The sequence below is a fragment of the Oryctolagus cuniculus genome, chromosome 2, assembly GCF_051225735.1.
Source record: "Oryctolagus cuniculus isolate XC-2025 breed Fujian yellow rabbit chromosome 2, ASM5122573v1, whole genome shotgun sequence".
In the NCBI taxonomy this organism is placed as follows: Eukaryota; Metazoa; Chordata; class Mammalia; order Lagomorpha; family Leporidae; genus Oryctolagus; species Oryctolagus cuniculus.
Window position 1 is genome coordinate 95,619,325 of NC_142868.1, and position 25,703 is coordinate 95,645,027.

The 25,703-nt window shown below is 50.0% G+C and overlaps 1 protein-coding gene across 7 annotated transcripts; it reads left to right on the forward strand.

Moving 5' to 3' along the window:
- Nucleotides 1-324: 324 nt before the first annotated feature.
- On the forward strand, nt 325-23,859 carry POMK (protein O-mannose kinase). Of its 7 annotated transcripts, none has more exons than XM_089325948.1 (6): nt 325-636; nt 4,026-4,121; nt 5,800-5,897; nt 6,648-6,746; nt 7,720-8,022; nt 20,656-23,859. In XM_089325948.1, the coding sequence occupies exons 5-6, from the start codon at nt 7,741-7,743 to the stop codon at nt 21,424-21,426; spliced, it is 1,053 nt and encodes a 350-aa protein (XP_089182074.1). In that variant the 5' UTR covers nt 325-636; nt 4,026-4,121; nt 5,800-5,897; nt 6,648-6,746; nt 7,720-7,740; the 3' UTR covers nt 21,427-23,859. The 7 variants fall into 7 exon arrangements, with proteins under 7 accessions (XP_089182074.1, XP_051688284.3, XP_089182076.1 ...); XM_089325950.1 differs by having other exon boundaries at nt 494-636; nt 6,648-6,705; XM_051832324.3 differs by lacking the exon at nt 6,648-6,746.
- Nucleotides 23,860-25,703: the final 1,844 nt, after the last annotated feature.

Below are 25,703 nucleotides of genomic sequence, written 5' to 3' on the forward strand. Positions count from 1 at the left end.
GGACCTTCTGGGTACAGATCATTCCAGATCACACGCAACATCAGAGCGCGCAGAAAACTGGCACTGTGCGTCGCCATTTTCTGTCAGGCGTGAGGCGGCCCCCGGCCCCTGGCGCCCCTTGGCCGGCCCTACTCCTCCTCGTGGCTCTGGGCCGCAGCCCCACAGGTTCCTCCACACCGCCGGTTCCCCCCGCCAGCAAAGCGCCGAGAACACTCCCCAGCGCGCCTGCGCCGGCACCGCCTGGGCTCACGGCGCCCGTGCCCGCGAGCCGGCTTTCTCCGCGGGGCCCCGCCCCGCGCTCGTCCCCGGCCGCGCGCCGGCGCAGGAGGCCGCGAGCGGGCGCGCGGGCGCGCGGGCGCGGGGCTCTCGGGGGAGCGCGCGGCGGCCCCGGCTCGGGCGCCCGCCTCGTGTCCGACGGAGGCGGGGACGCGGGCGGCCGGGCTGAGGCGTGGGCCCGGCTCGCCGCTGTGAACGCGAGGCCGCGGGCCCCGCCGGGCGCGGGCAAGGGCGCCTTCCTCCCGGGCGCTGCCCGCGCCGCCGCCATCGCTGCCGCTGCTGCTGCTCTCGTCGAAAGCCCTCTACTTGTTAATGTGGTTCCCTTCGTCCGCCTCCGGCACCTCCGGGACTCCGAGCCAGGTAAGTGTCCAGAAATCCTTAAGATAATTAATTTTCCTTGGACTGCATGGGCAAAGTGGGATTCTGTTCTTACGCATTGGGTAACACTAATCTCTTTCTTAAGTGTAAAATACTGCAAAAACTAATTTTGTGCCGTTGCTTTTTAAAAATTATTTTAAACTGTGATTATTCGTTATTGTTATTAGATTATTTTAAATGTATTGCACGTTTTTAACGGGTGCCGTGCAGCTTGTCAACACACAGACGCGGCATGAGCCCAGGCACCGGGCAGTGTCCCTTTCCCTGTCTTTGTGTTTGGAGCCGCCCAGCCCCTCTCCGGTCACACAGGATATTATGCTGCGGTTGCCCCCCTCTTAGGTGCATCCTGCTGTTTTGGTGCCGGCTGTCCAACTCCTCCCACCCCCACCCCGCCTCTGTGACTCACTGTTTAAAATTTGGGTTGAAGATATACAATCTTTTTTTTTTTTCTTTAAGCTTCCATGTAGAGGACATGCGGTGTTTGTCTTTCCGTGTCTGCTTATTTTACTTAATATAACGACCCCCAGTTCCATCTGTCTTCTGGCGGGATAATATTCCACATTGTGTTTAACCCCCATTTTCTTTACCCATTCATCTGTTAATGACTTGTGCTGCAGTGAGGGTGCAGGTGTCTTTTTCTTTTTAAACATTTATATTGTTTATTTTGAAAGACAGAGTCACAGCAAGAGACAGGGAGATATATACATATATATATATAGAGAGAGAGAGAGAGAGAGAGAGAGAGTCTTCCATTCTCTGGTTCACTCCTCAGACAGCCAAAAACGGCTGGGTCTGGAATAGGCTAAAGCCAGGCGCCTTGAGCTTCTTCCAAGTCTCCCCTGTAGGTGCAGAGGCCCCAAAACTTGGGCCATCTTCTGGTGCTTCCCCAGGTGTGGTTAGCAGGGAGCTGGATCATAAGTGGAACAGCCAGGGCTGAAATGCTGCACGTGTGGCTTAATCTATTATGCCGCAACACTTGCCCCAGGTATTTTTTTTTTTTTTGAAAGTCAGAGTTACACAGAGAGAGAAAGAGAGAGAGAGAGAGATAGGTCTTCCATCCACTGGTTCACTCCCCAGATGGCTGCAATGGCCAGAGCTGTGCTGATCTGAAGCCAGGAGCCAGGAGTTTCTGCCAGGTCTCCCACGGGGTGCAGGAGCCCAAAGATATGGGCCATCTTCTACTGCTTTCCCAGGCCATAGCAGAGAGGGGGATTGGAAGTGGAGCAGCTGGGACTAGCACCGGTGCCCATATGGGATGCCAGCACTACAGGCAGCGGCTCTTTAGCCGCTTTCCCAGACACGTTAGCAGGGAGCTTGATTGGAAGTGGAGCAACTGGGACTTGAACCATATGAGTCACTGGCCTTGCAGATGGCGGCTTTACCAAGTACGCCACAGCGCTGGCCCTGGAGTCCTGCAGAATTTCATCACTGATGTTGGCAGCCTTTGGATGGAAATGAAGTGTGCAGGGGGAGCTCTGTGGGACTAGACTGTGGCTAGCAGGTGTGGGGTTAGGAGGAAGTTCTCTACTTTTCCCTCGCACAAATCCCTTCCAAACCCTGGCAAAGGGCCCAGCAATTTTACATTCCTAATTGTGTTTCCTTAAAGAGTATCCCTTACCCCTCAAATCGTAGAGGGCTCAGGTCCTGTAAACCCTGGGGTTAGATCAGAGTCGGGAGCAGGAGTGTGAGGGCTGAGAGGGTTAACCGTGGGCTTGGGCTGTGCGCAGAGGTGGGGAAGGAGGAGGACAGGTTGAAGAGAAGGGAGAATGCGGGAGGGGAGGCGACGCCCCAGGACGAGACTGGGAGGGTGGTGTTCCAGGTGACGGGCCGCTCTTTCTTCCCCCCGAACCTGTCGTAGGCCAAGCACCCAGAGTACTGAGGTGAGTGGGACAGGTGGGTCGTCCACCCGGACCTGGTGAGGCAGACAAAGAAGGAACACATGTGCTGGCGTGTGGGGTGCAGGCCTGGGGCCTCTGGAGAGACAGGCAGGCTAGATCTCAGGGCCTCGGGAGAGTTTGGGCTTGAGCCTAAGGGCCGAGCAGGGGCCGTTGGATATTTTTAATCTGAGAGAGACCAAGCGTGCTTTAGAACAATCACCCTGGGAAGCTCTTCCGCATGTGAGGGGGGACAGCTGCACAGAAGTTTACGGACGGGTGTAGTCAGCAGGTGACAGTCCTGAGCTAGCTCCAGGTGTATCAACATGGAGACAGACCAGGGCCCCATCAGGTATAAAGGGCAAGACTTGCAAACCACCACTTGTATAAGGGGTAGGGCTGGCACACCACCACTCTACAGATCTGGAAGACATGTGTTGTTATCTATGGCGCATGGTTGTGGCGAAAATAAAAACACAGTGGAAATTACTCACACCAGAGTTTCTCACACTGGCAAATCATCTGGAGAACTTAATTCTTAAAACAGATTTTGTTTCTGGCTTGGTAGTTCTGGGGTGGAAACCCACAAGTTGGCCTTTTTCCCCAGTTCCCGGGCTCTGCTGATGTTATGGGTCAGGACCCTGCTTTGAGAACCGGTACCCAATAGTAACTTGAGGAAGGTGATTACTTCTGGGCAGGCAGCAGACGCGGATGCAATATTTATGTCTTTGAAAAAGCCCTGGGGTCCGGTGCTGTGGCATAGAGGGCTAAGCCTCCACTTGCAGTGCCAGCATCCTGGATGGGCACCAGTTCCAGTCCCAGCTTCTGATCCAGCTCCCTGCTAATGTGTCTGGGAAAGCAGTAGAGGAGGGCTCAAGTGCTTGGGCCCCTGCATGCATGTGGGAGACCTGGATGAAGCTCCTGGCTCCTGGCTTTGGCCTGGCCCATCTCCAGCCATTGCAGCCATTTGTGTAGTAAACGAGTGGATGGAAGATCTATCTCTGTCTCTCCCTCTTTCTGTCTCTCTGCCTTTGAAATAAATAAATCTTAAAAAAAAAAAAGAGAGAGAGAGAGAGAGCCTTGATATGTAGGTGGGTATGTGCCACAGTGGTTAAGTTGCCACTTGGGACACTCAGATCTCATATCAGAGTTCCAGCTGCTCTGCTCCAACCCAGCTTCCTGCTAATATGTGCCCTGGGGGTGGAGTGGCAACAGAGGATGGCTCAGTTTCTGGGCCCCTGCAACACGCATGGGAGACCTGGATTGAGCTCTAGGCTCCTGGCTTCAGCCTGGCCCAGCCCTGGCTGTTGCAGGCATTTGGGGAGTGAACCAGCAGATGGAGGATTTCTTTCTCTCTCTCTCTCTCTGCCTTTTAAATAAAATAAACTTTTTTATTTAAAAGTTTTTTATATTTAAAAAGCACTGAAACAATATGATGCAATGCAACTTTACTAAGCTGAATGGATGTTTATGACTTTTTTTTTTTTGTCCTTGAAGTATTCATTAAAGATAAAAGATCCTGTTTGCTGTGTGGAGAATGGACTGGGAACAAGGACCCGGGAGACCACACGAGAAACTGTTGCAGAAGCCCAGGTGAGAGATGCTGGTGGCTTACACCAGGACAGAGGCAGCAGCTTGGAGAGACATGGACAGACTTGACCCGAGATTGGGGTGATGGAATTAACTCTGAGGTGATTGGTTGAATTAGCGATTAGGAGAGGAGGGATCACCCTGGTTTGCAACTTGGTGAGTGGGTAGGTTGTGTGCTCATCACAGAGAGGGAACCCTAGAGAAGGGGGTGTTGGGGACAGAAGGGAGACACTGAGTTCAGCTGTGGACATGCCAGACCTTGATGAGCCCGCTGGGCCATAGTGTAGACTCAGGGATCACAGTGTGTAGACAAAAACTGAAGTTGCGTGCAGTTGAGACTGCACGGACCTGACCCTGACCCGGAACCTGAAAGCCAAGAGTGCTTTGATCTCTTTAAACGTTTGGCAGAACCCCCACGAAAACTGTAGGAAGTTCAGATTCCAGTGTCGTGAACACATTGTTACCGGAACACTGCCTCACTTGTTTACGAATCATCTGGGATGGAGTTGACAGCTGTGACGGGCATGGAACATCGCTCATCTTTGCACTGCCTCTGGGTGCGCTACAACGCATAGTATGTAGTTCTCTGTTGATTGTGACTTTTGTCTCTAAGCCTCAGTGTTTACGCTCCGGCCCTTCCTAGGGGTCTCAGTTGACTTGCTTGGCCACTTTAAATGTTGAGGGAGAGATGGCAGTCAGTGGCCTGTTTGTGCAGAGCCCTCTCTGCGAGCAGGTGCAGGTGCAAGAAGCCCAGGAGATTGAGGCCTGCACGGTAAAGGTCATCACAGTGCCATTCCCTGAAGGAAGGAGTGGGCCATGGAGAAAGGTAGGGGGCTGGAATCTTTTAAGAGAAAGGTGAGCAAGTGGCTGTCCTGACCACTAAAGGCGTGGCTGGGAGATGAAGGCATAGGGGAGCAGATGGTGTTAGTTCACGAGGGTGGCGGCTGCCGAGCAAGTGACTTGAAGCAATTCAGCAGCGTCAGTGACAGGAGGGAGAGGCAGGTGGGCTTTTCTTTGTCGGGTAAGAACAACACCTCAACTAAGTTCCCTGACTAGAGGAGGCGGAGGTGCTGTGCTGACCTGCACCTGCTGCTCTCTGGTCTGGCAGAGTGGCTGGGGCACCACGTTGTCATTACTAAGTTCTTTCTTTCTTTATTTTTTTGAAGATTTTATGTATTTACTTGACAGAGTTAAAGAGAGGGGAGGAGAGAGAGAGAGGTCTTCCATCTGCTGGTTCACTCCCCAATTGGCCGCAACAGCCGGAGTTGGGCTGATCTGAAGCCATGAGCTTCTTCTGGGTCTCCACATGGGTGCAGGGCCCAAGGACTTGGGCCATCTTCTACTGCTTTCCCAGGCCACAGCAGAGAGCTGGATGGGAAGTTGAGCAGCCAGGACTTGAACCTTCATTTGTGTCAGATATTTGCAGTGGAGGGGGAGAGGGGAAGAGTGGAACCAGGGAGAGGCTGATGAGGAAGCCTGGGGCTGAGCCCAGACAAGCTGTTGGAGCTGTGGGAAGACTTCCCTGTGGCTGCTGCACCATCGTGGGGCTTGAGAGCCCGAGGGGCCCCCAGGCACCGGGAGAACCCTTGGAAAAAGTGCACCATTTGGACTGCTGCCATGTATGTATGTTTAGAGCCTTGGGTTTTACTTAGCAAACTTCCTCTTTGCTCCTTTGTGGCAGAGTTCTTTCAAACCAGTCTGTGGGGCCAACTGGAACACTCACTGACCCAAGTGTCTGGATGGAGACCTGAACTGGGAGAAGGAAGACGCTCCTGGAAGGTAACCTTTGCAACGTCTCTGGCACAAGGTGCATGGGTCCGTTCTGACGCTGGAGCCCCCCTGCATGCCAGTGCCAATGTACAGCTGACACTGGTGGATGTCCGTTGTTAGTGTATCAGTGGGCTTCCGCTCTGGCTCACCCATGGCCTCTGCCCAGGCACTCTGAGTGGCAAGCACTCGTGGCTTCCAGGGTCCTCCCCACTGCTTGTCGCCATCCAGGCCCCTCCACCCCGGGCCTTGTGCTGATCAGGTCAGTTCTGAGTCCCCTTCCTCATCTCACCACCAGCATTGTAGCTCCTGTGTCTGTCTCTGACCCCAGGTGATCACCAGGGCCCCTGACCAGTCCCTCGCTCTCAGTCTCCCACCTCAGCTCCACCTCTCCCCCTGCTGGAGAGCACCTTTTGCTTCGTAAGAACATGCAAGGCTTTTGAGTGTCTTCCAGGGAACATCCTGATGTCTAGGTTTTAGGTTTTAGGTTTTAGGTTTTAGGAGGTCCTCAGCATTGCAGCCCCACCTCCTACCCTTTGTCCACCTTCTGCCCCAACCCCTGGACTAACAAATGGAAGGGTACTCGACGTAGTTTTTGGGAAAATGGAATTTAAAAATGTTTATTTTGGTTCAAAAATTTTTTAAATCCAGACAATTTTTTTCAAAACACATTTCTATGAAGTTTTTGCATAGGTTTTAGAATTTTTTTTGCAAGAAAATAAACTCATCCTTTTTTCATTTTTTTTTTCTTTCTTTTTTAAGAGAGAGAAAGAGAGAGAGAGAGAGAGTGCTTCCATTTGCTGCCTGCTTTCTGGACCAGGTCTGAAGCCAGGAGCCCGAAATTCAATCCAGGTCTCCCACGTGAGTGGCAGGAACCCAGGTTCTTGAGCCGTCACCACTGTCTCCCAAGGTGCACGTTAGAAGGAATTTAGAATCAGGAGCCAGGGCTGTGCATGGAACACAAGCATTTTGATGGGGAATGCAGCGTCTTCACTGCTAGGCCGAATGCCCACCCCTAAACTCATTTTTGAATTCTATTTTCCACAAACTTTTTGAAGTATTTGAAGTACTCTTGTATACATTTTACTTTCATTTTTTCTTTTTGTTTTTAAAGATTTATTTATTTATTTGGAAGTCAGAGATACACAGACAGAGGAGAGGCAGAGAGAGAGAGAGGTCTTCCATCCGCTGGTTCACTCCCCAGATGGCCACAGTGGCTGGAGCTGAGCTGATCTGGAGCCAGGAGCTTCCTCCAGGTCTCCCACATGAGTACAGGGGTCCAAGGACTTGGGCCATCTTCTGCTGCTTTCCCAGGCCACAGCAGAGAGCTGGATCGGAAGTGGAGCAGCCATGTGGCATACGGGCACTGCAAACAATAGCTTTACCCACTACACCACAGTGCTGGCCCCCATTTTACTTTCTTCCTTCTTTTTTTTTTTTTTTTAAATGATCTCACTTCTATTCCTCTGCCAGAGGCGGAGTGGAAGGCTGCCATTTTACTTTCAATTTTACTAAACATTCATGACTATCTGCTTAATGCACACTGGGGTGGGTAAGACAGAGTCAGACACGAGCACCTCTCTTCTGACCTGAGGTATTCCAGGTAAATTTAGTTTATTTCAAAAAAAAGAAAAAGATTATGGGAGCAGTTACCTCGAACATTTTGTATAAACCCTAAAAATCCCTTAATCCTTAGATAATATGGGCACTTGAAGGGTCCTTGAATGTAAAAGGCACAAGAGTGTGTGATCACCTTCAATCCTGCGTCATCAGAACACTTTAACGCAGATAAAAACTGATAGTGTGTTCCTCCTCGCTTCGTTTTGCATCTCAGGCCGCTACAGGGGATGCCAGCATGGAGAAGAGACCCCTGGAGAAGAGGAAAGGCCCCAGCCACAGAGAAGTACCCCCGGTTGTCGGGCTGCTGCTCGGCCTGGCGCTCATGAACGCGCTCCTCTACCTCTGCCTCCATCGGTTTTTCATTTCCCCTCAGCGCCCCGCGCTGGACCCCAGCCGCTGTCCCTACGGGTACTTCCGAGTGGGCCAGATGAAGAACTGCTCGCCGTGGCTGTCCTGTGAGGAGCTGCGAACGGAAGTGAGGCAGCTAAAGCGTGTTGGGGAAGGAGCTGTGAAGAGAGTGAGTTCGTGGTCGCCCCTGGGAGACCGTCGGAGTGCTAGCCTGGATGAGTGAGCTCTCTGTTGCTGCAGCGGAATGCCCGGGGCAGCTATCTTGTAAAGAGAAAGGACTGACTGAGCGCATGGTTTTGTAGGCTCCATTCCAAGATCAAATGGCCCTGTTTGTCTGGTGTCTGGTGAGGGCAATGGCAGAGTGCAGGGGGTGGAAGGGTCCTTGGTGAGCCAACAGTGGGGAGAGGCAGGGTCCCACCTCTAGAATAACCTTCCAGGGGCATGCCCCCAGTGGCCTGAGGACCCCCCCATGCCACCTGCTGAGCCCTCGAGTTGTGTTAAGTTTCCTCTGTCTTAGAACCATTAATATGGGACTTTGGATGTCTGTGTGAGTGTGGGGCCAAATCATGGTGAAACCCAGCACTGTCCTTTGGGAAAGCAGTGTGGTGTTTCGTGTTAAAGGGCGTAGAGGTTCTGTTAGCCCAGTCATCTCACACCTGGGACATTGTCCTAATGCAAGGAGGGAAAAAGCTAGGTGCCTAAAGGAGGCCACAGCTAACTAGATACAGTAACTTTAGGAGAGTGAATCGTGGCGCAGCCCCTGGTAGATTGTTCTGCAGCTGTTAGGTGTGATTAGGAGCCCTGTGTGGCATCATGAAGGCAGTTTTATGATGACAAATAAGATGCAGGGACCAGTGTTGGCACAGTATTTCTCTTTCTTTCTTTCTTTCTTTCTTTCTTTCTTTTTTTTTTTTTTTTTTTTTTTTTTTTTTTTTTTTTTTTTTTTTTTCTTGACAGGCAGAGTGGACAGTGAGAGAGAGAGACAGAGAGAAAGGTCTTCCTTTGCCGTTGGTTCACCCTCCAATGGCCGCCGCGGCTGGCATGCTGCAGCCGGCGCACCGCGCTGATCCGATGGCAGGAGCCAGGTGCTTCTCCTGGTCTCCCATGGGGTGCAGGGCCCAAGGACTTGGGTCATCCTCCACTGCACCCCCAGGCCACAGCAGAGAGCTGGCCTGGAAGAGGGGCAACCGGGATAGAATCCAGCGCCCTGACCGGGACTAGAACCCAGTGTGCCGGCACCGCAAGGCGGAGGATTAGCCTAGTGAGCCGCGGCGCCAGCCATCACAGTATTTCAGACTCTGCCTTGGACACCCATGTCCCATATTGGAGTGTGTGGTTTGAGTTCCAGTTACTCTGCCTCTGATCCAGCTTCCTGCTGATGCATACCCTTGGGGGGCAGTAGATGATGGCTCAAGTACCTAAATCCCTGCCACCCATGTGGGAGGCCTGGATGGAGTTCCAGGCTCCTGGCTTCAGCCTGGTCCAGTCCTGGCTATTAGGAGTATCTGGGGAGTGATCCGTAGATGGAAGATCCCTTTCTCTGTGTCTCTATGTCTCTCTGCCTTTCAAATAAAATAAAAATAAATAAAAATTCAAGGAAAACAAGTATAGAACTGTGTAGTATACTGTTTTCAGCTGCAGGTAGGAAAATACAGAAATGATAGAAGTTGTATAAAGATTGTCATGGGTGCTGTTTTCTGATTTTTCAAAGTCTATGATGGTATTTTATTGGTTTAAAAATTTGCATTTGAAAAGAGGCACCACAGGGGTGACTGCAGTTCTCAGATAGAAGCTCCCAGAACCCTTCTTCACTGGTAGCCAGCGAGTGTGACCTTGCTTGTGGTTGTGGTGTTTTCTATGGTAACAGGCCTCTAGACATGACGGTCAGTGCGTCTGGCAGCTGGCTGAGGATCACTGGACGCAGCTTCTTGCTGGGAGAGAACAGGAGTGTGCCTCCTAGGAGACTAAGACGCCACGGCTGCTCCCTCCGTGGGCGTGCAAAGCAGGCCCCTTACAGGAGAAGCCAGTTGGGAGGAGGGACGGAGTGTACGAAAAGTGAAACCATGAACAAGGTGACCGGTTCTTCTGAAGATACATTGATTCGCTGTAGGTGCCGTGGGCACAGCAGTGAAAGAAATGACCCTGCCTATCTTCATGCTTAGCTCGGGAGTCAGACACTAAAGAAAATAAGAACCAGATGTGTGGTTGGTGTGGTTAGTGACCCGTGCAGGGCAGGGAAAGAATCGCGGTGTGACAAGGGTGTCAGCAGTGAAGAGGGTAAGTGACAGATTCTGGGTGTACAAGTGTGCTTCAGCAAGTTTGTGGAGAAGTAGAATCTTTATTTGAAAAGCAGAGTGTCAGGTCCTCATCCACTGGTTTACTCTCTAAACGCCTGCAGCAGCCAGGTCTGGGCCAAGCTGAAGCAAGGAGCCAGGAACTGCAAGCATGTGGGCCACCATTCGCTGCCTACTCAGGTGCATTAGCGGGAAGCTAGATTGGAAGTAAAGTAGCTGGGACTTGAGCTGGCGCTCCGATTCGGGATGCCAGTGTCACAAGCTGAAGCTTAACCTGCTGCATATAACACAGGCCCCATTTTTCATGAACATTTTGAAGTTCGCTCTCTGTGTATATGTCAGGGTTTTTTGCATCAAAATAAACTTTTTAAAAAAAAATTTATTTATTTATTTGAAAGGCAGAGTTACACAGAGAGGAGAGGCAGAGAGGGAGAGAGAGAGAGGTCTTCCATCTGCTGGTTCACTCCCCAATTGGCCGCAGTGGCCAGAGTTGTGCCAGTCCGAAGCCAGGAGCCAGGAACTTCTTCAGGGCCTCCCACGCAGGTGCAGGGGCCCAAGGACTTGGGCCATCTTCTATTGCCTTCCCAGGCTACAGCAGAGAGCTGGATGGGAAGTGAAGCAGCTGGGTCTCAAACTGGCGCCCATATAGGATGCTGGCACTTCAGGCCAGGGCATTAACCCGCTGTGCCACAATGCTGGCTCCAAAAATAAACTTTTAATTGCACTCTTCTACAAATTTTTTGAGCTAGTCTTGTATTTTATTTATTTATTTATTTTAAAGATTTTATTTAATTGAGAGGTACTGTTACAGACAGTAAGAGGGAGAGACAGAGAAAGAGAGATCTTCCATCCACTGTTTCACTCCCCAAATGGCCGCAACAGCTGGAGCTGGGCTTATCTGAATCCAGGAGCCAGGAGCTTCCTCTAAATCTCCCACGCTGGTGCAGGGGTCCAAGCACCTGGGCCATCTTCTTCTGCTTTTTCAGGCCATAGCAGAGAGCTGGATCAGAAGAGGAGCAGCCAGGACTCGAACTGGTGCCCATATGGATTGCTGGTGCCACAGGCAAAGGATTAACCCGCTGCACCACAGTGCCAGCCCCACTAATCTTGTATTTTAAAGGCATTTGTATTGCCAAGGATTTCCTAATAGCCCGGGTGGCTGGGTAAAAGAGAAAGAGTGGGTGACTGCCAGGTTCCACTTGGGCTGCAGAAAGAACAGCGTTGGGCTTGCATGAGATGGGGCAGCTGGGAAGGGGTGGGCTGTGTGTGTGTCTGCTGTGGGTGTGTTAATGTGGAGATGTCCGCGATGAGACAGGGTAGTTAGCGGGATGTACATACAAGTTGAGCAGAGGGCTATTCCTGGGAGGGGAATGTGCACTCAGGATTCGTTATCGTTGAGGTGGTAGTGAAAGCATTAGGTCGTGAAGGGGTGAAGTAGATAGGATAAGGACTTAACCTGTTGATTTCTTTCAAAAGAAAAATTTTTTTCAATCCACCTGAAAGGTAGAATGACAGAGAACAAGCGAGAGAGAGAGGACTTGCATCTACTGGGTCACTCCCTAAATACCTGTGGTAGCCAGGGCTGGGTCTGGCAGAAGTCAGGAGTCTGAACTCCATCCGGGTTTTCCATGCGGGTTGCAGGGACACGAGGACTGCTGCCTTCCTGGTGCATTAGCAGGGAGCTAGAAAGTGGCCAGAAGGGACGTGGCCAGGCCTTGAACCAGTTCTCTGATAGGGGATGTGGGTGTCTCAAGTGGCAGCTAAACCTGCAACGCCACGGTGCCCCCCCGGCCCCCTGATTTCTGTCTCCTCCTGAGAGGGGACCTTGAGGGTTGCTCCCATTTTGTCACAGTTGCTCAGGACATTTGGAGGGTGTGTTTCTGAATAGGGGTAATGATTGCAAAGTATTGTTTGAAGATAAAATACAAGTTCAGGGAATCTATGAGTCATACCCATTCACATACGGATTTAATAATGCGGACAGTAGTAACCTGAGTAGTGCAGGTTTTTTATTAAGGTGAAGTGTGACTGGAATGCTGCTACACTGGTGGTATTTTTTTGGCTGCAATGTGCCCTTGGGCGAATGTGAGTATTTGAAGTGTTCCAGGGTTAGCTTTGTGAGATCCCTGTCCCTGCTGAAATCCCAGGGTCTGCCTGGGCTGTGGCAGAGGTCACTCCTTGTCCTGCATGAAGTCACTTGTTCCTGTCACTGTGCCACCCACTATCTGCATGGGCACCCCTCCAACTGTGGCAGCCTAAGATGTGAATTTCGGATAGGAATTTCTGTAACCAAAGTTCTCAGCATCCCACTCTGATCTCCCTGTACTCCAGTAGTCCTCCATCTCAGAGACCTCCAGTATTTGGCCCACTGCCTTCCCCTTCATGTCCCTCCCTCCCATCTTTGCTCCCCACTCACCCAGCAAGGAGTCCGTGGACTTTTCCTCCCTTGCAACACCCCCTGCTTCAGTCTCTCCGTCATGCCTGGCTGGAGCAGCCGCGGACACATTTGAACCCAGCTGTGTGCATCTCGCTGTACTAGATGAACTATGTTGACAGAGAAGTCAATCCCACAACCACACAATTTAAATGCCTCACCACAAACCTCAGCCATGCACTCAGCACAGCCCACCAGTTGTGAAAACAGAAGTTAACCAGGGGAGTGTCTTCCTTTTCCATCACCAGATGTGTGAAGACAGCAGCTCCAGCACCATCCCTGATTTCTTGTGACGTCACTCCTTTAAGTTGCTCCCTCTCTGGCATCCTCCATCAGTCAGCAGTCTCTCCCACCCCAGGCAGTACTCCTATTGGTAAATGCAGGTAAAGGCTCTTAAAAACCATCCTAGGGCAGGCTTGTGGCTCCGAGTTAAAACTCCTGGACGCCATATCAGAGAGCTTGGGTTTGAGTCTTGGCTCTGCTCCTGATTCCAGCTTTTTGCTAATGCCTACCCTGGGAGGACCCTGGCTCAAATAGGTGGGTCCCTGCCACCCACAGGGGAGATTCCCGAGTTCCTGGCTACTGGCTTTGAGCTGGCCTACTCCTGAGCATTTGAAGAGTGAACCAGCCAATGGGAGCCCTCTTGTCTATCTCTCAAATAAATAAATACAATTTATTTATTTATTTTTAAATATTTATGTATTTATTTGAAAGAGTTACACAGAGAGAAGGAGAGGCACAGAGAGAGAGAGAGAGAGAGGAATCTTCCCCGTTGGTTGACTCCTCAATTGGCCACAATGGCCAGAGTTGCACCGATCCAAAGCCAGGAGCTTCCTCTGGGTCTTCCCACACAGGTGCAGGGGCCCAAGGATTTGGGCCACCATCTAGTGCTTTCCCAGGCTATAGCAGATAGCTGGATCAAAAGTGGAGCAGCTGGGGCTCAAACTGGCACCCGTATGGGATGCCGGCACTGCAGGTGGCAGCTTTACCTGCTACGCCACAGCGCCGGTCCCAATAAATGCAATTTAAACAGAACACCCGATTCTTTGTGCTCGCGAGTCCCCTGAAGCTGTTGCGTGCCCTTTCTTCTGGTCTGTTGTTCCTGTTCCAGCGTGGCTTCTCAACACCACCACCACTGTAACTGTAGTCAAGAGCACCAGGAGACTCCAGGTCGGGCACCTCTCTTGCTTCCTCCTCTTCCTCTGTTACAGCCCTTGGTGCAGCCGACTCCTCTCCCTGTGGTCCTGTCTTCCTGAGGCACCGCCCACTTTCCGTTTTCCTCTTTCATTGGCTGTTCTTAATTACCCTTTGCTGGCTTCTTTCCCAGTGTGACCTTGTAAAGCAGTGGTTCTCAACCAGAAGCAATTTTGCTCCTCAAGGCAACGTTTAGTAATGTGTGCAGACCTCCGTGGTTGTCACCCGTGGGAAGCTGGGGCTGCCGTTGGCACCCACTGAGTAGAAGCCAGGGACGGTGCCCTACACCCTGGAACACTCAGGACGGCATGTGGCCCCAGGTCAGTGGTGCCGAGGTTGAGAAGACATGGTCCTCATGCTTCCCTCCTGGACCCTCTCCATGACCTTAAATGCAGGCTTAGATGATGTGCCCAGTTGTTGCAGTTGATTTCTCAACAATGTTGTAGTGGATTCGTTTCTGAGAGGAGGAACGTGGTAGGGGCAAGAGGCGCGGAGTCACCACACAGACCCTGGGAGTTGGGTGAAAGCAGGTTTGAGGCGAGCAGCCGGCAGACTCGTTTATTTTAGTTAGTACAACAGCTTATATAGCCAAGACCAGCCAATCCAGTCAAGGGGCGGTCTATGCCCCAACCAATCACAGCCTGTTGCCAGGTGGTTTCCAAAGCCATCCAATCACAGCCTGTTGCCCGGCAGGCTCCGTTGCCAGGTGGGTTTCAAAGCCATTCCTGAGTAACTGATGTTCGCTTGCCAGCGCCCATCTTGGCATGGCCTTCTCATTCCACCACACCCAGTGCCACTGCTCTCAGCACATCCAGCTGCTAAGGAGCCCTGAGCCACAGATTTCAAAGTCCAGCCATAGCAGTCCAGTGTGGCCAGGGTGGCCACATGCATGATCTCCTCTTGGAGCTTGGCTTGCTTTTAGTAGTCTGTTCCCCGAGGGCACCAAAGCTGCATCCTCGACATGCACCCAGGACCGTGCACTTTTTAGGGGCTGGAATACACAGGCTGTTTAGTCCAGTAAATACAAAATACTGGCTTAGTTTTGATGTTTCTACCATGCACAGACACGCTACCAGTTCCTTGTCTTCCCCAACTGTAATCCTAGGTTAGTGTTTGGAATTGCCAGTGGCATTGTGTCATCCGCCCTGAGCAGTGTGCTGCTTCGTCTGATCCCTGCACTGATTGCTCTGTGAGAGGCAGAGTGACCCACTGTCTTTATTCTTTTCTCTTTTTCGTTATAGAAGCAGTACATCCAATTCAGATGTTTAATAGGAGGTAAAGTGAAAATTCTCTTTTTCTTCTTGCTGCCGCCAGTCTTTTTCCCCAGGGATGCAGATGGGGATTTATCCCTTTTGGGATTCTAAACCTGAGTTGTTACCTTAAAACAACCAGCTCTGTTTTCTCCCAGTCATGTGAGGGACAGTGCTCACCAGGTGTCAGGGAGATACTCAGCCTCTGAAACGCATTGGAAGCAGCAGTTCTGTGACGAAAGACCACGGGAGCACCAGTTTCCCTGGAAGGCAGAAGTTCAGCCATACTGCTGTGGGCAGTGGAGGCACAAGCCAGGTCACACCACGCTGTGATCGGGCACGAGCAGAAGGCAGCATGGCCTCGCGTGGCGTGGCCTGCATCTCCCCGGAAGGATCTTCCTGGATGGTGACTTCAGGAGATGACAGATTACCATGGAGAATCAAGAGTGTTTACCATTGGGCTTTTGCTTTCAAAATTATAGAACAGTACCTTAAATTTCAGGAAGTGTGGATTGGATGCTGTCAGAAGAATGGGCTTTACCTGTATGTATGTATTTGAAAGAGTTAGAGATGGGGCCAGTGCTGTGGCTCCCTTGGTTAATCCTCCACCTGCGACGCCGGCATCCCATATGGGCGCCGGGTTCTTGTCCTGGTTGCTCCTCTTCCAGTCCAGCTCTCTGCTGTGGCCCGGCAGGCCAGTGGAGGATGGCCCAAGTGCTTGGGCCCTGCACCTGTGTGGGAGACCAGGAAGAAGCTCCTGGCTCCTGGCTTCGGATTGGCGCAGCGCCGGCTGTAGCGGCCATTTGGGGAGTGAACCAACAGAAGGAAGGCCTTTCTTTCTGTCTCTCTCTCTCTCTCTAACTCTACCTGTCAAATAAAAAAAAAAAAAAAGAGAGAGAGAGACAGACAGATCTGCCACTGATTCACTCCCCAAGTGACTACAACAGCCAGGAGCCAGGAGCTTCATCCCAAGCACTTGGCCCATTCTCTGCTGTTTTCCCAGGCGCATTATCAGGGAACTGGATTGGAAGTGGAGCAGTTGGGTATTGAACCAGCACCCATATGGGATGCTAGCATTGCAGGCATCAGCCTTACCTGCTATACTACAATGCCAGCCCCTGTATGGTCTGTTTTGAACATTTCAGGCTATTTGTTTTTAAATTTTATACATTTGTAAAGCAGAATGACAATAGTGGGAGAAACAGAGCTTCTATTCACTGAGTCGCTCTCTGCCCACTGTGGCAGGGGCTGGGTCAGGCTGAAGCCAGGAGCTCCATCCAGGACTCCCAGAAGAGTGGCAGGGACTCAGTAGTACTTGAGCTATCACCTGCTGTCTCCCAGGCACATGAGCAGGAAACTGGATAGGAAGCAGAGCCAGACTCAAACCCAAGCACTCCAATACGGGATACAGGCTTCCCAGCCAGCGTCTTCACTGCTGCCCGCCTGCTCTCGGTCCCGTGTAACTTGGCCTTTCTTCTGCACTCGCTGCCAGCCTCCTCGTGCAGCCTGGGGCAGTGTCTGCAGCTGAGACCTTGTCCCTCAGCTCTCACTTTTCTGTCTGCTCCTGGCGCGTCTGCTTGGGTGTCAGAAAGGCCCGCCCAGACTTCTTAGTCCAGATCCTCCCCCTCAGAGCTTGCTCTTCCCTGTCTCAGGTAACATCTTTATCCTGGGGGTGGAGGAGGGGTTTGTCGGGGACTTTTCTCCTTCTCTCGCCTTCTTGTTCATTCCCTCAGCAGCCTTTACTGTCTGCACACTCCCAGTTCATCTGGAAACAGAGCATTTCTCAGGCTCCGACCCCCAGCCACCCCACCCCTGACCTGAACCCAGATTGCCTCGCCAGCCTCCAGGATGGTCTCTGCTGCCCTGCCCCCTTCAGTCTGTCCTCAGCACTGCAGCCGGGTGCCCCAAATCCTCCAGAGGCTCTGTCTTACTGCAAGCAAGAGTCCTTTCAGCAAGGAGGCCCTGCCAGTCATTCTGCACCCTCCTGCCAGCCCCTCTCCTCTGCTGTCCTTCCTTGTCCCGCAGCAGCACCCTGGCCTTGCTGCTCTGGAAGCTCGTGGGCTTGCTTCCACCTGGCTCCGTCTTTGGCCGTGCTGTTTTCTTCTTGGGATAGTTTTCTGTATATCAAGCAGCTCATCCTCCCGCCCCCCGCCCTTTTTAAAGATTTATTTATTTGAAAGAGTTACACAGAGAGAGAAGGAGAGGCAGAGAGAGAGAGAGAGAGAGAGAGAGAGATCGATCTTCCATCCCCAGTTGGCCGCAATGGCTGGAGCTGTGCCAATCTGGAGTCAGGAGCTTCTTCTAGGTCTCCCACATGGCTGCAGGGGCCTAAGCCCTTGGGCCATCTTCCACTGCTTTCCCAGGCCACAGCAGAGAACTGGATTGGAAGTGGAGCAGCCAGGACCTGAATAGTCACCCATATGGGATGCCGGCATTGTAGGCAGCAGCTTTACCTGCTACGCCACAGTGCCAGCCCCGATCATTCCCTTTTCACCCTCAGGGCCTCAATCAAATGCCAACCCACTAAGACCTTCCCCAGCCTAATTTGAAATTGCAAGGGCAGGCATTTGGCCCAGTGCTTAAGACACCAGTTGGGATGTCTTGTGTCCTGTTAACTAAGTGCCTGGGTTCAATGCCCGGCTCCAACTCTGGCTCCTGACTCCAAGTTCCTGCTAGTGCAGACCCTGAGAGGCAACAGTGATGTCTCAAGTGATTGGGTTTCTGCTACCTGCACTGAGTCCCTGGTTCCTGAATTCCATCTGGCCCCATCCCAGCCATCGTGGACATTTGATGGGATAAGCCACAGATGAGAACTCACTGTCTGTCTATCTTCTCACGCTGTTGCTCTTTCTCTGCCTCTCAAAGAAATTAAAAAATAAAATAAAATTGCAAACCCTTCCTTGTTTTTCTCGGAAGTGCATTTCACCTTCCAGTGTACTTTATGAATTGTTTATTTTATTCGTTGCACTAGATTGTAAATTTCATGGTGGCAAGAATTTCAATTTGTATTCACATAAATACTTGTTAAATCAATTAAAACATTTGACTGCATAGCAGTTACCTTGTAGTACAAAAGAGCACATAAATGATCTTCTGTATCTTTTACATTAATAATAGGACTCACATGTGTGATACATGAAGAGTCCCTGATAATGAGTAGGCACCAGGCAAAGGACCCTGTAGGGCCATGGATAAAGGACAAGGAGCAGATTTTCAACAGTAGAAATGCAGAAATACCAATGGAGATGAAAATATTCAGCTTCATTCATAGTTAGGAAAGACAAATTGGTGTAGTGAGATGGTTTTCTTCCTTGAGATTTGCACCAACTGCAAAGATCAGTGACATCTGATGTGACTAAGGGTAGACACTGGTGGTGGTACACGTTGGCCCACACTTGGAGGTAATGATGGCAGTGCATAGTTCTCATCTGCTTTTCTAGCTTATGATATACTTGCAGATGCACATAGAGAAGTAGATAAAAGGCTCTTTGTTATAGCATTGTCATTGGAAAAAATGGAGAATAATTTGGATGTCCATTAAAAATAGATCACATGAGATCCTTAAAGATTTATACAAAATTATAGCTACATCGTAGTCAGAGGAAGAATCCAATACAAACAGCATCCGTGTGTGTAAAGTAAAGTGACTGTATGTAAAGCCTTACTGAAAACACACTAGCATAGATAGTATACCCATACTATGAAATATCACAGAGCTTTAAAAAGATGACCTGCGGGGCAGGCATGCTGGTGAAGTGGGTTGGGCCATGCCTTGAAATACCCACATCACCTATCTGTCTGGGATCAAATGGCACCTCCACCTGCAATCTGTCTCCCTGCTTTTGTGCACCCTGGGAGGCACAGTTCATGGCTCAAGTACCTGGTCCCTGCCACCCACATGGGATACCTGGGTTGAGTTCCCTGGCTCTGGGCTTTGGCCTGGCCCAGCCTCAGCTGTCATAGGTATTTGGGGGACTGAACCAGCAGGTGGAAGATTTCTTTCTCTCTCTCACTCCCCTCTCTGGCTGTGCCTTTCAAATCAATAAAACTTATAAGGAATGACCTAGTGTATATGTGTATATACATGCAGTAAAGATCTCTTAGGTTATCAATTAAGAGAAACAAACTAATTACAATATGCATAGAGTCTCTATTTAACAACCAACTCAAATGCTGTTTTATAATTAAGTGTACACTGATTATATAAAAGTGCAGAAAAACTTGTGGGTTCATAATAACTAGACAGTGGTCAGGTTTATTTTGGATTGGGAAATAAAATTTTGGGGAAGGAGGTGTGTTTCATCCTTCTGTACTTGAGTTTTTACCAAGAAAACTATTCATGATTAATTTTATAATAAAAAGGAAATTCTATTCACCCTTCTCCAAATAGATGTTTTAGGAAGAGATAAACAATAAAAAAAATTCTGAATCTTTTCATCTATTTTAGATTATTGCCATAGATAGATTTTTAAATTTTGATGTTAAAATTCTGGATAAATAACAAATTGCCTTTGTTTTGATGATGAAGAGAGCTCATTATGTGCAGAGCCAGTCTGGGTCAGGGATGTCATGAACTTCTGAGCTTGTTTTCTCTTTTGTAATTTTCTTTTTGGTTCTTTCCTTAATGACAGTGCTTCCTGGAACTTTAGCAAGTGAAAAATGAAAATCCAGGGCTGTAATGTGCTTCTGTTACTTTTGAGCCATAAGGACAGGTCTAGTGTCTTTGTGGCATTTCAGCTCTTGCCTTTACAAAGGAAGCAACATAAAACCATAGAACATGGAAAAGGTGCTCCCCTTACATGGAAATGTTGCTGTTGGTGGTTTATGTTACCTTTTAAAATCCAGGAGTCACCTTGGTACACTGGGGGAGGGAGTGTAGGGTTTTCCAGTCTTCTCCCTGCTGGCAGCTCCTCCATGCCCTGTGCACTGCAGTAGGGTGGAGGTGTGTCTGCTTGTCGTTCCTTCATCCATGCTCTGCATCTGCAAGTCCCAGCTACCCTCAAGGAGCAGCTCCCAGGAGCCCTCCAGCAGCTGCTCCAGCAGGATTTCAGTGTCTGGCCAGAGTCAGTGCTTTCCACCTGTTCCCGCCCTAAGATTTTCCACACTCCTGTGTTCTTGCCTTGCTGGATGTTGTCTTTGTTCTAAGTGTCTTTTTTGTTGTTTGTTTGCTTTAAAGATTTATTTACTTATTTGAGAGAGTTAGAGGGAGAGAGACAGGTCTTCCATCCACTGGTTCACTCCCCAAATAGGTACAATGGTCAGAGCTAGACCAGTCTGAATCCAGGAGCTTCCTTTGGGCCTCCCATGTGGGTGCAGGGGCTCAAGTAACTGGGCCACTGTTTTTCCCAGGCTCATTAGCAGGGAGCTGGATGGGAAGTGAAGCAGCCAGGACTTGAACCAGCACCCATATGGGATACTGGTGTCACAGGAGGCAACTTGACCTGCCACGCCACAGTGCAGGCCCCTCCAGGTGTCTTTTATAACGAGGCCAAGAGCACCTCTAGGGCTGGGTCTCTGGCCCCTTAATTTCTGCACCTTTCGCACCGCATCTGCCACTAAAAGACAGTTATTTCTCAGGTCACTAAGCCTGGTGGCATCCAGGTTTGATGCTCCCTGCGGCTTTGTTTCAGGTCTTTCTGTCGGAGTGGAAGGAGCGCAAAGTCGCACTGTCTCGGCTCACCAGGCTGGAGATGAAGGATGACTTCCTGCACGGGCTGCAGATGCTGAAGTCTCTGCAGAGCAGATATGTGGTCACGCTGCTCGGGTTCTGTGAGGACGACAACACTATTCTTACCGAATATCACCCTTTGGGCTCCCTGAGCAACCTGGAGGAAACACTCAACCTGTCCAAGTACCAGCAGGTGAACACATGGCAGCACCGGCTGCAGCTGGCCATGGAGTACGTCAGCATCATCGATTACCTGCACCACAGCCCTCTGGGCACGCGGGTCATGTGTGACTCCAGCGACCTGCCCAAGACCTTGTCCCAGTATCTGCTGACGAGTAACTTCAGCATTGTGGCCAACGACCTGGATGCCTTGCCCCTGGTGAACCGCAGCTCCAGGACGTTCGTGAAGTGCGGCCACCGGGAGCTTCATGGGGATTTCGTGGCCCCAGAGCAGCTGTGGCCTTATGGAGAGGACAGGCCTTTTCAGGACGAGTTCATGCCCTCGTATGATGAGAAGATCGACATCTGGAAGATTCCAGATGTCTCCAGTTTCCTTCTGGGGCACGTGGAGGGGAGTGATATGGTCCGGTTCCACTTGTTTGACATCCATAAGGCATGTAAGAATCAGATTCCTGAGGAGCGGCCCACAGCTCGGGAAGTGCTGGACACTTACCAGAAGGTTTTGAATTCACTCAGAGACACTGTGATGTCACAGACAAGAGAAATGCTGTGAGACCACCCCAGCCGCTGATGGGGCGAAGGGCTGAGTCTGAAGTTTTTAGCTTGAGTCTCAAGGTTTGTTATTCTTTCCTATTCAGCCGTGTGGTTCCTCCTCTACACCCACATGCACATTTGAGTGTGTTCTACCTCTCCCCGCAACCTAGCAGGAGCCGACTGAGCCTGGTTTTTCATCTGGGTCACTTCTCTAAGGCCAGCTGCTTCCTTGTGAGGATGCACAGAGGCAGCAGATACAACCAGCATTTGAGGGAAGTAAAAAGAACATGTAGCCATGAAGAGGCTTTGCCTGCTCTCGTGACTGAATATATTAACTTGCAAGGAATGCATTCACAAAGATTGTTACATGGCAGTCTATGAAAAAGAAGCCCATAATAGTTCAAGGAGCATTTCTCGCCTAATTTAAAAAGTGGTGTTGACCATGCAGGATCCCTGGGGTGCTGTGGGCTGTGTCTGCTGGCACCCAGGGCATCTCTTCTTGCTATAGGTGATCATTCCATGACGCCCTTGTGCCGTCCTTTCTCCACGAGTGAAGAAGCTGTGGTGGACGCTCCTGGAGGTTTTGAATGGACAGGCATATTTAGAGCAGCAAGTGTGAGGGGGAAATAGTAACCTGTGATACTGGCTGTGGTCCTGCTTATGAAATTCCTGCTGCCCTTCCAGCTGGTCCAAAACTAACTGAACATCTTCCATAAATAAGTATCACCAGTCACTGAGAGGAATCAAACCCTTCCACTTGACATGGGTGATTGAGACCTTGAGAGCGATCACTGTGGTGAAGCTGTTGTCCTTCCTGCAAGGGGTGGATTTGGTGCACTTTGATGGTCACTAATCAGATGGTGAGTTGCAGTGGGCTCTGCCTTTCCCAAGCTCAAGTGGGCATCAGAACCACCTGGCATCAGAGAGTGCTTGGTCTCTGGCTTGGTGGTTTTAGAGTGAGTCCACGAATCTGCATTTCTGACTGGTTGCTGCATGATCCCAACGCTACTGACCTGGAGACGCTGAGGGGGGGCCCCTCAGGCAGTAGGGGTAGGACAGTGTCATCCCTGTGTTCTGCGGTGGATTCAAGCATATGCCTGCCTGGAGGATGTCCACTGTCACTGAGGAGCTCGGGGCACCCCCTTCACCTTGCATTTGTTTATTTTGTTATAACAATCTCCTTTCTAGGGTGGCTATAGTCTAATGTTGGCAGGAGAAACTGGGACCCTCATTGTCAGTGGGAATGTAATGTACAGCCATTTTGGAAAACAGTCTGGCAGTTCCTCAAAAAATAGACATTCCATGTACCAGCAGTTCTCCCAGGCATGAGGAATCTTCAAACAGTACATGGAAAATATGTATTATAACAACACTGTACATGGATTTCAAGATTATTTTGCACCAAGTGTGGGTGTTTGGAATAGTGGTTAAGACATTGGTTAGGATGCCTGCGTCCCTTATCAGAATGTCTGGGTTTGCACTCCACCTCCAGATCCTGATTCCAGCTTCCTGGGAAGTAGCAGGAGATGGCTGTAGCTATTTGGTCGCTGTCTGGATTGAGTTGTTGGCTCCCTGCTTTGGCCTGGCCTGGCCATAGTTGTTGCAGGCACTGGGACATGAACCAGTGGATATGGAGCTCGCTCGCTTGCTCTCTTTGTGCCTCCCAAATTCCCAAATTAAAAAAAAAAATTTAATTCCATTTTCCATTAATTTTGAAGTCCCTTCTTATATCCTTAGAGACCTGAAAACATATCCTTGCTCTATGTGACTGTTCATGGTAGTGTTATTCATAGTAGGCAAGAGATAAAATAACCTGTCAGTCAGCCAGTGAATGGATATGTGGCATATCCATACAATGGTGTATTATTCAGCCTTAACAAGGAATGAAGCTGCATGCTAAAAAATGAATGAACCTTTAAAAAGTGTTGCTGAAGCCAAGAGCCAGGAACTCCCTCTGGGTCTCCCATATGGGCAGCAGGGACCTAAGCACTTGAGTCATCACCTGCTGCCTCTCAGGATGCATTAGCAGGAAGCTGGATCACAAGCAGAGCTGTGATTCAGGGTGTGGGCATCCTGATCAGCAGCTTCGCCATCTGTGCCACAAGACTTGCCCCTGTGGGTGAACCTTGAAAATATTATAAGTGAAAGAAGCCGGTTATAAAAGCTACATACTATATGATTCCACTTACATGAAATGCCCAGAATAGGAAAATCCAAAGAAATAGAAAAGTTAGTGTTTGCCAGGGGCAACCTTGCTCATTTTCCATAACCACCAGTGGCATATAACTTGTGATTGTGTAAGAATAATTTCAAATGTGAAGCCATTCTTTTCTATTCCTTTGTAATATGAGTGTTTTATGAGAGCAAACAGAATGAAGAAAGTAATTAAGTTTTTGGAGATATGTAATGTAATTGGGAATCAAAAGTCTAATAAAGAAGTCAACAAGAGTAATGCATCTGAGTTAAAGTTTTTATATTTACACCGTAGGCACTGGTCAAGATATTGCTACCTGGAATTAATTCCCTTGGAAAGAAGATTAGGATGTGTCATCCCTACTTTCATACAATTGGTTTTTGTTTTTTTGTCCTTGCATTCTGTGACCTTGCCAAACATTGGTTCTATCTGTCTTTTGATACCGAGTCCTTAGGATTTTCCATATGTACAATCATGCCTTCTTTTGAAAGTGCCAGTTTCTGTGTGCTTTATTGCTTTTCCTTGCCTTCTTGCACTGAGTAGGGCCTCTAGTACAGTGCCCAGTAGGAGTGGTAAAGGCAAATATCCTTGCCTTGCTCCTGATCCTAAGGGCAAAGCTTTCTGCTTTTGAAACAAATTATTTATTTATTTGAAAGGCAGAGACATAGAAAGATCTCCCAACTGTTCACTCTCCAAATGTCCACCACAGCTGGGGTTGTGCGAGGCCCAAACCAGGAGCCAAAACTCCATCCAGATCTCCCACATGGCTGGCAAGGACCGAAGAGCTTGGGCCATCTGCTGCTGCCTCCCAAGGTGTGCATTAAGGTGTCATGTTGTTGTAGTTACTTTGCAGATGCCATATTGAAGAAATTTCCTTCTATTTCTACTTTGCGGGGAATTTTGTCCAGTGGGTTTTTTTCCCCTGCATCTATTGGTCACATGGGACCATGACATGCTTAGGCCAATTTAATGTGAATGGATGTCGTAGGCATGTTTCTGGGCAAGAGCTTGAAGAGCTAGTGCAGAATTTGCCGCACTGCCTTCTCAGTGCTGCAGTGACGGCTGAAGCTCCTGTTGTAATGAACCATTGCATGTGACCGTGAGCAGCAACTGCATGTTCGTTGGGATAAGCCTTGCAACCTGGGGGCTGTTTTAGCCTAATGGAGAAGGTTCTTGCCCTCAAGACAAACTTCCCAACCTCTTGGAACTTACACTGTAGTGCAAGGGAAGTAGACAAACACATAGGCAACATCAGGAAGAGATGAGTGCAGTGAAGAAAATAAAGCAGGATACAGGGATACAGAAGATTTTAGTTTTAGGTAAAGTTAATGGGGCAACTGAGCTAAGACATGACTACAGTGCAGGAGGGAGCCATGAGGTATCTGGGCTAGGGGGAGGGTGTGCTAGGTAGAGGGAACAGTCCATGCTTAGCCCTGAGACAGAAAATTCCAGATGCCCCACTTCCCAAGCCCCGGGCATGGGGCTGTGACCAGGCTGAAAGAGCTGGCTCCTAAGAGAGAGGAGAGAAGGGCACATTCATCCAGTGACCCTGTGGCTCGAGCTAGGGCTGTGCAAGAGTGGACTAGCAGTGGCTGTGAGACAGCAGGGGGCTAGTTGGTGATGGCCTTGCCACAGTGTCCCCTTTCCCCTGGGGAATTTGAACAAACAGTTTGTGACTTAACTTTCCTGAAAGTTACACTCCGCACTTAGACTCATCAGGAGCTCCACACTCCCCCTTAGCAAGAAGCGTGTGCTCACCTCTGTCATCTGTTCACCTCCTGTCACCTTCGCAGAACTGTGTGCCAGTCACACTGGCTTTCTTTCAGTGACTTCCTTGAGCTGAGCTCTCCTGCTGGGAACACTCTTTCTCCCCTGTTTTTGCTTCTGACATGCTACTTACTGCACTCATCACACAAAAATAAAAATGATGCAGGGCGCACCCATATATCTGCTCATCCATCCATTTGAGCAATGAACTCCACTTAACCCGTGAGATCAGTGCTTTGAACATGGACTTCCTGCCTCTCCAGGCATCTCTTTGAACATGGACTTCCTGCCTCTCCAGCCATCTCTTGAATCTGGGGTGTGTCTCTGTATGTCGT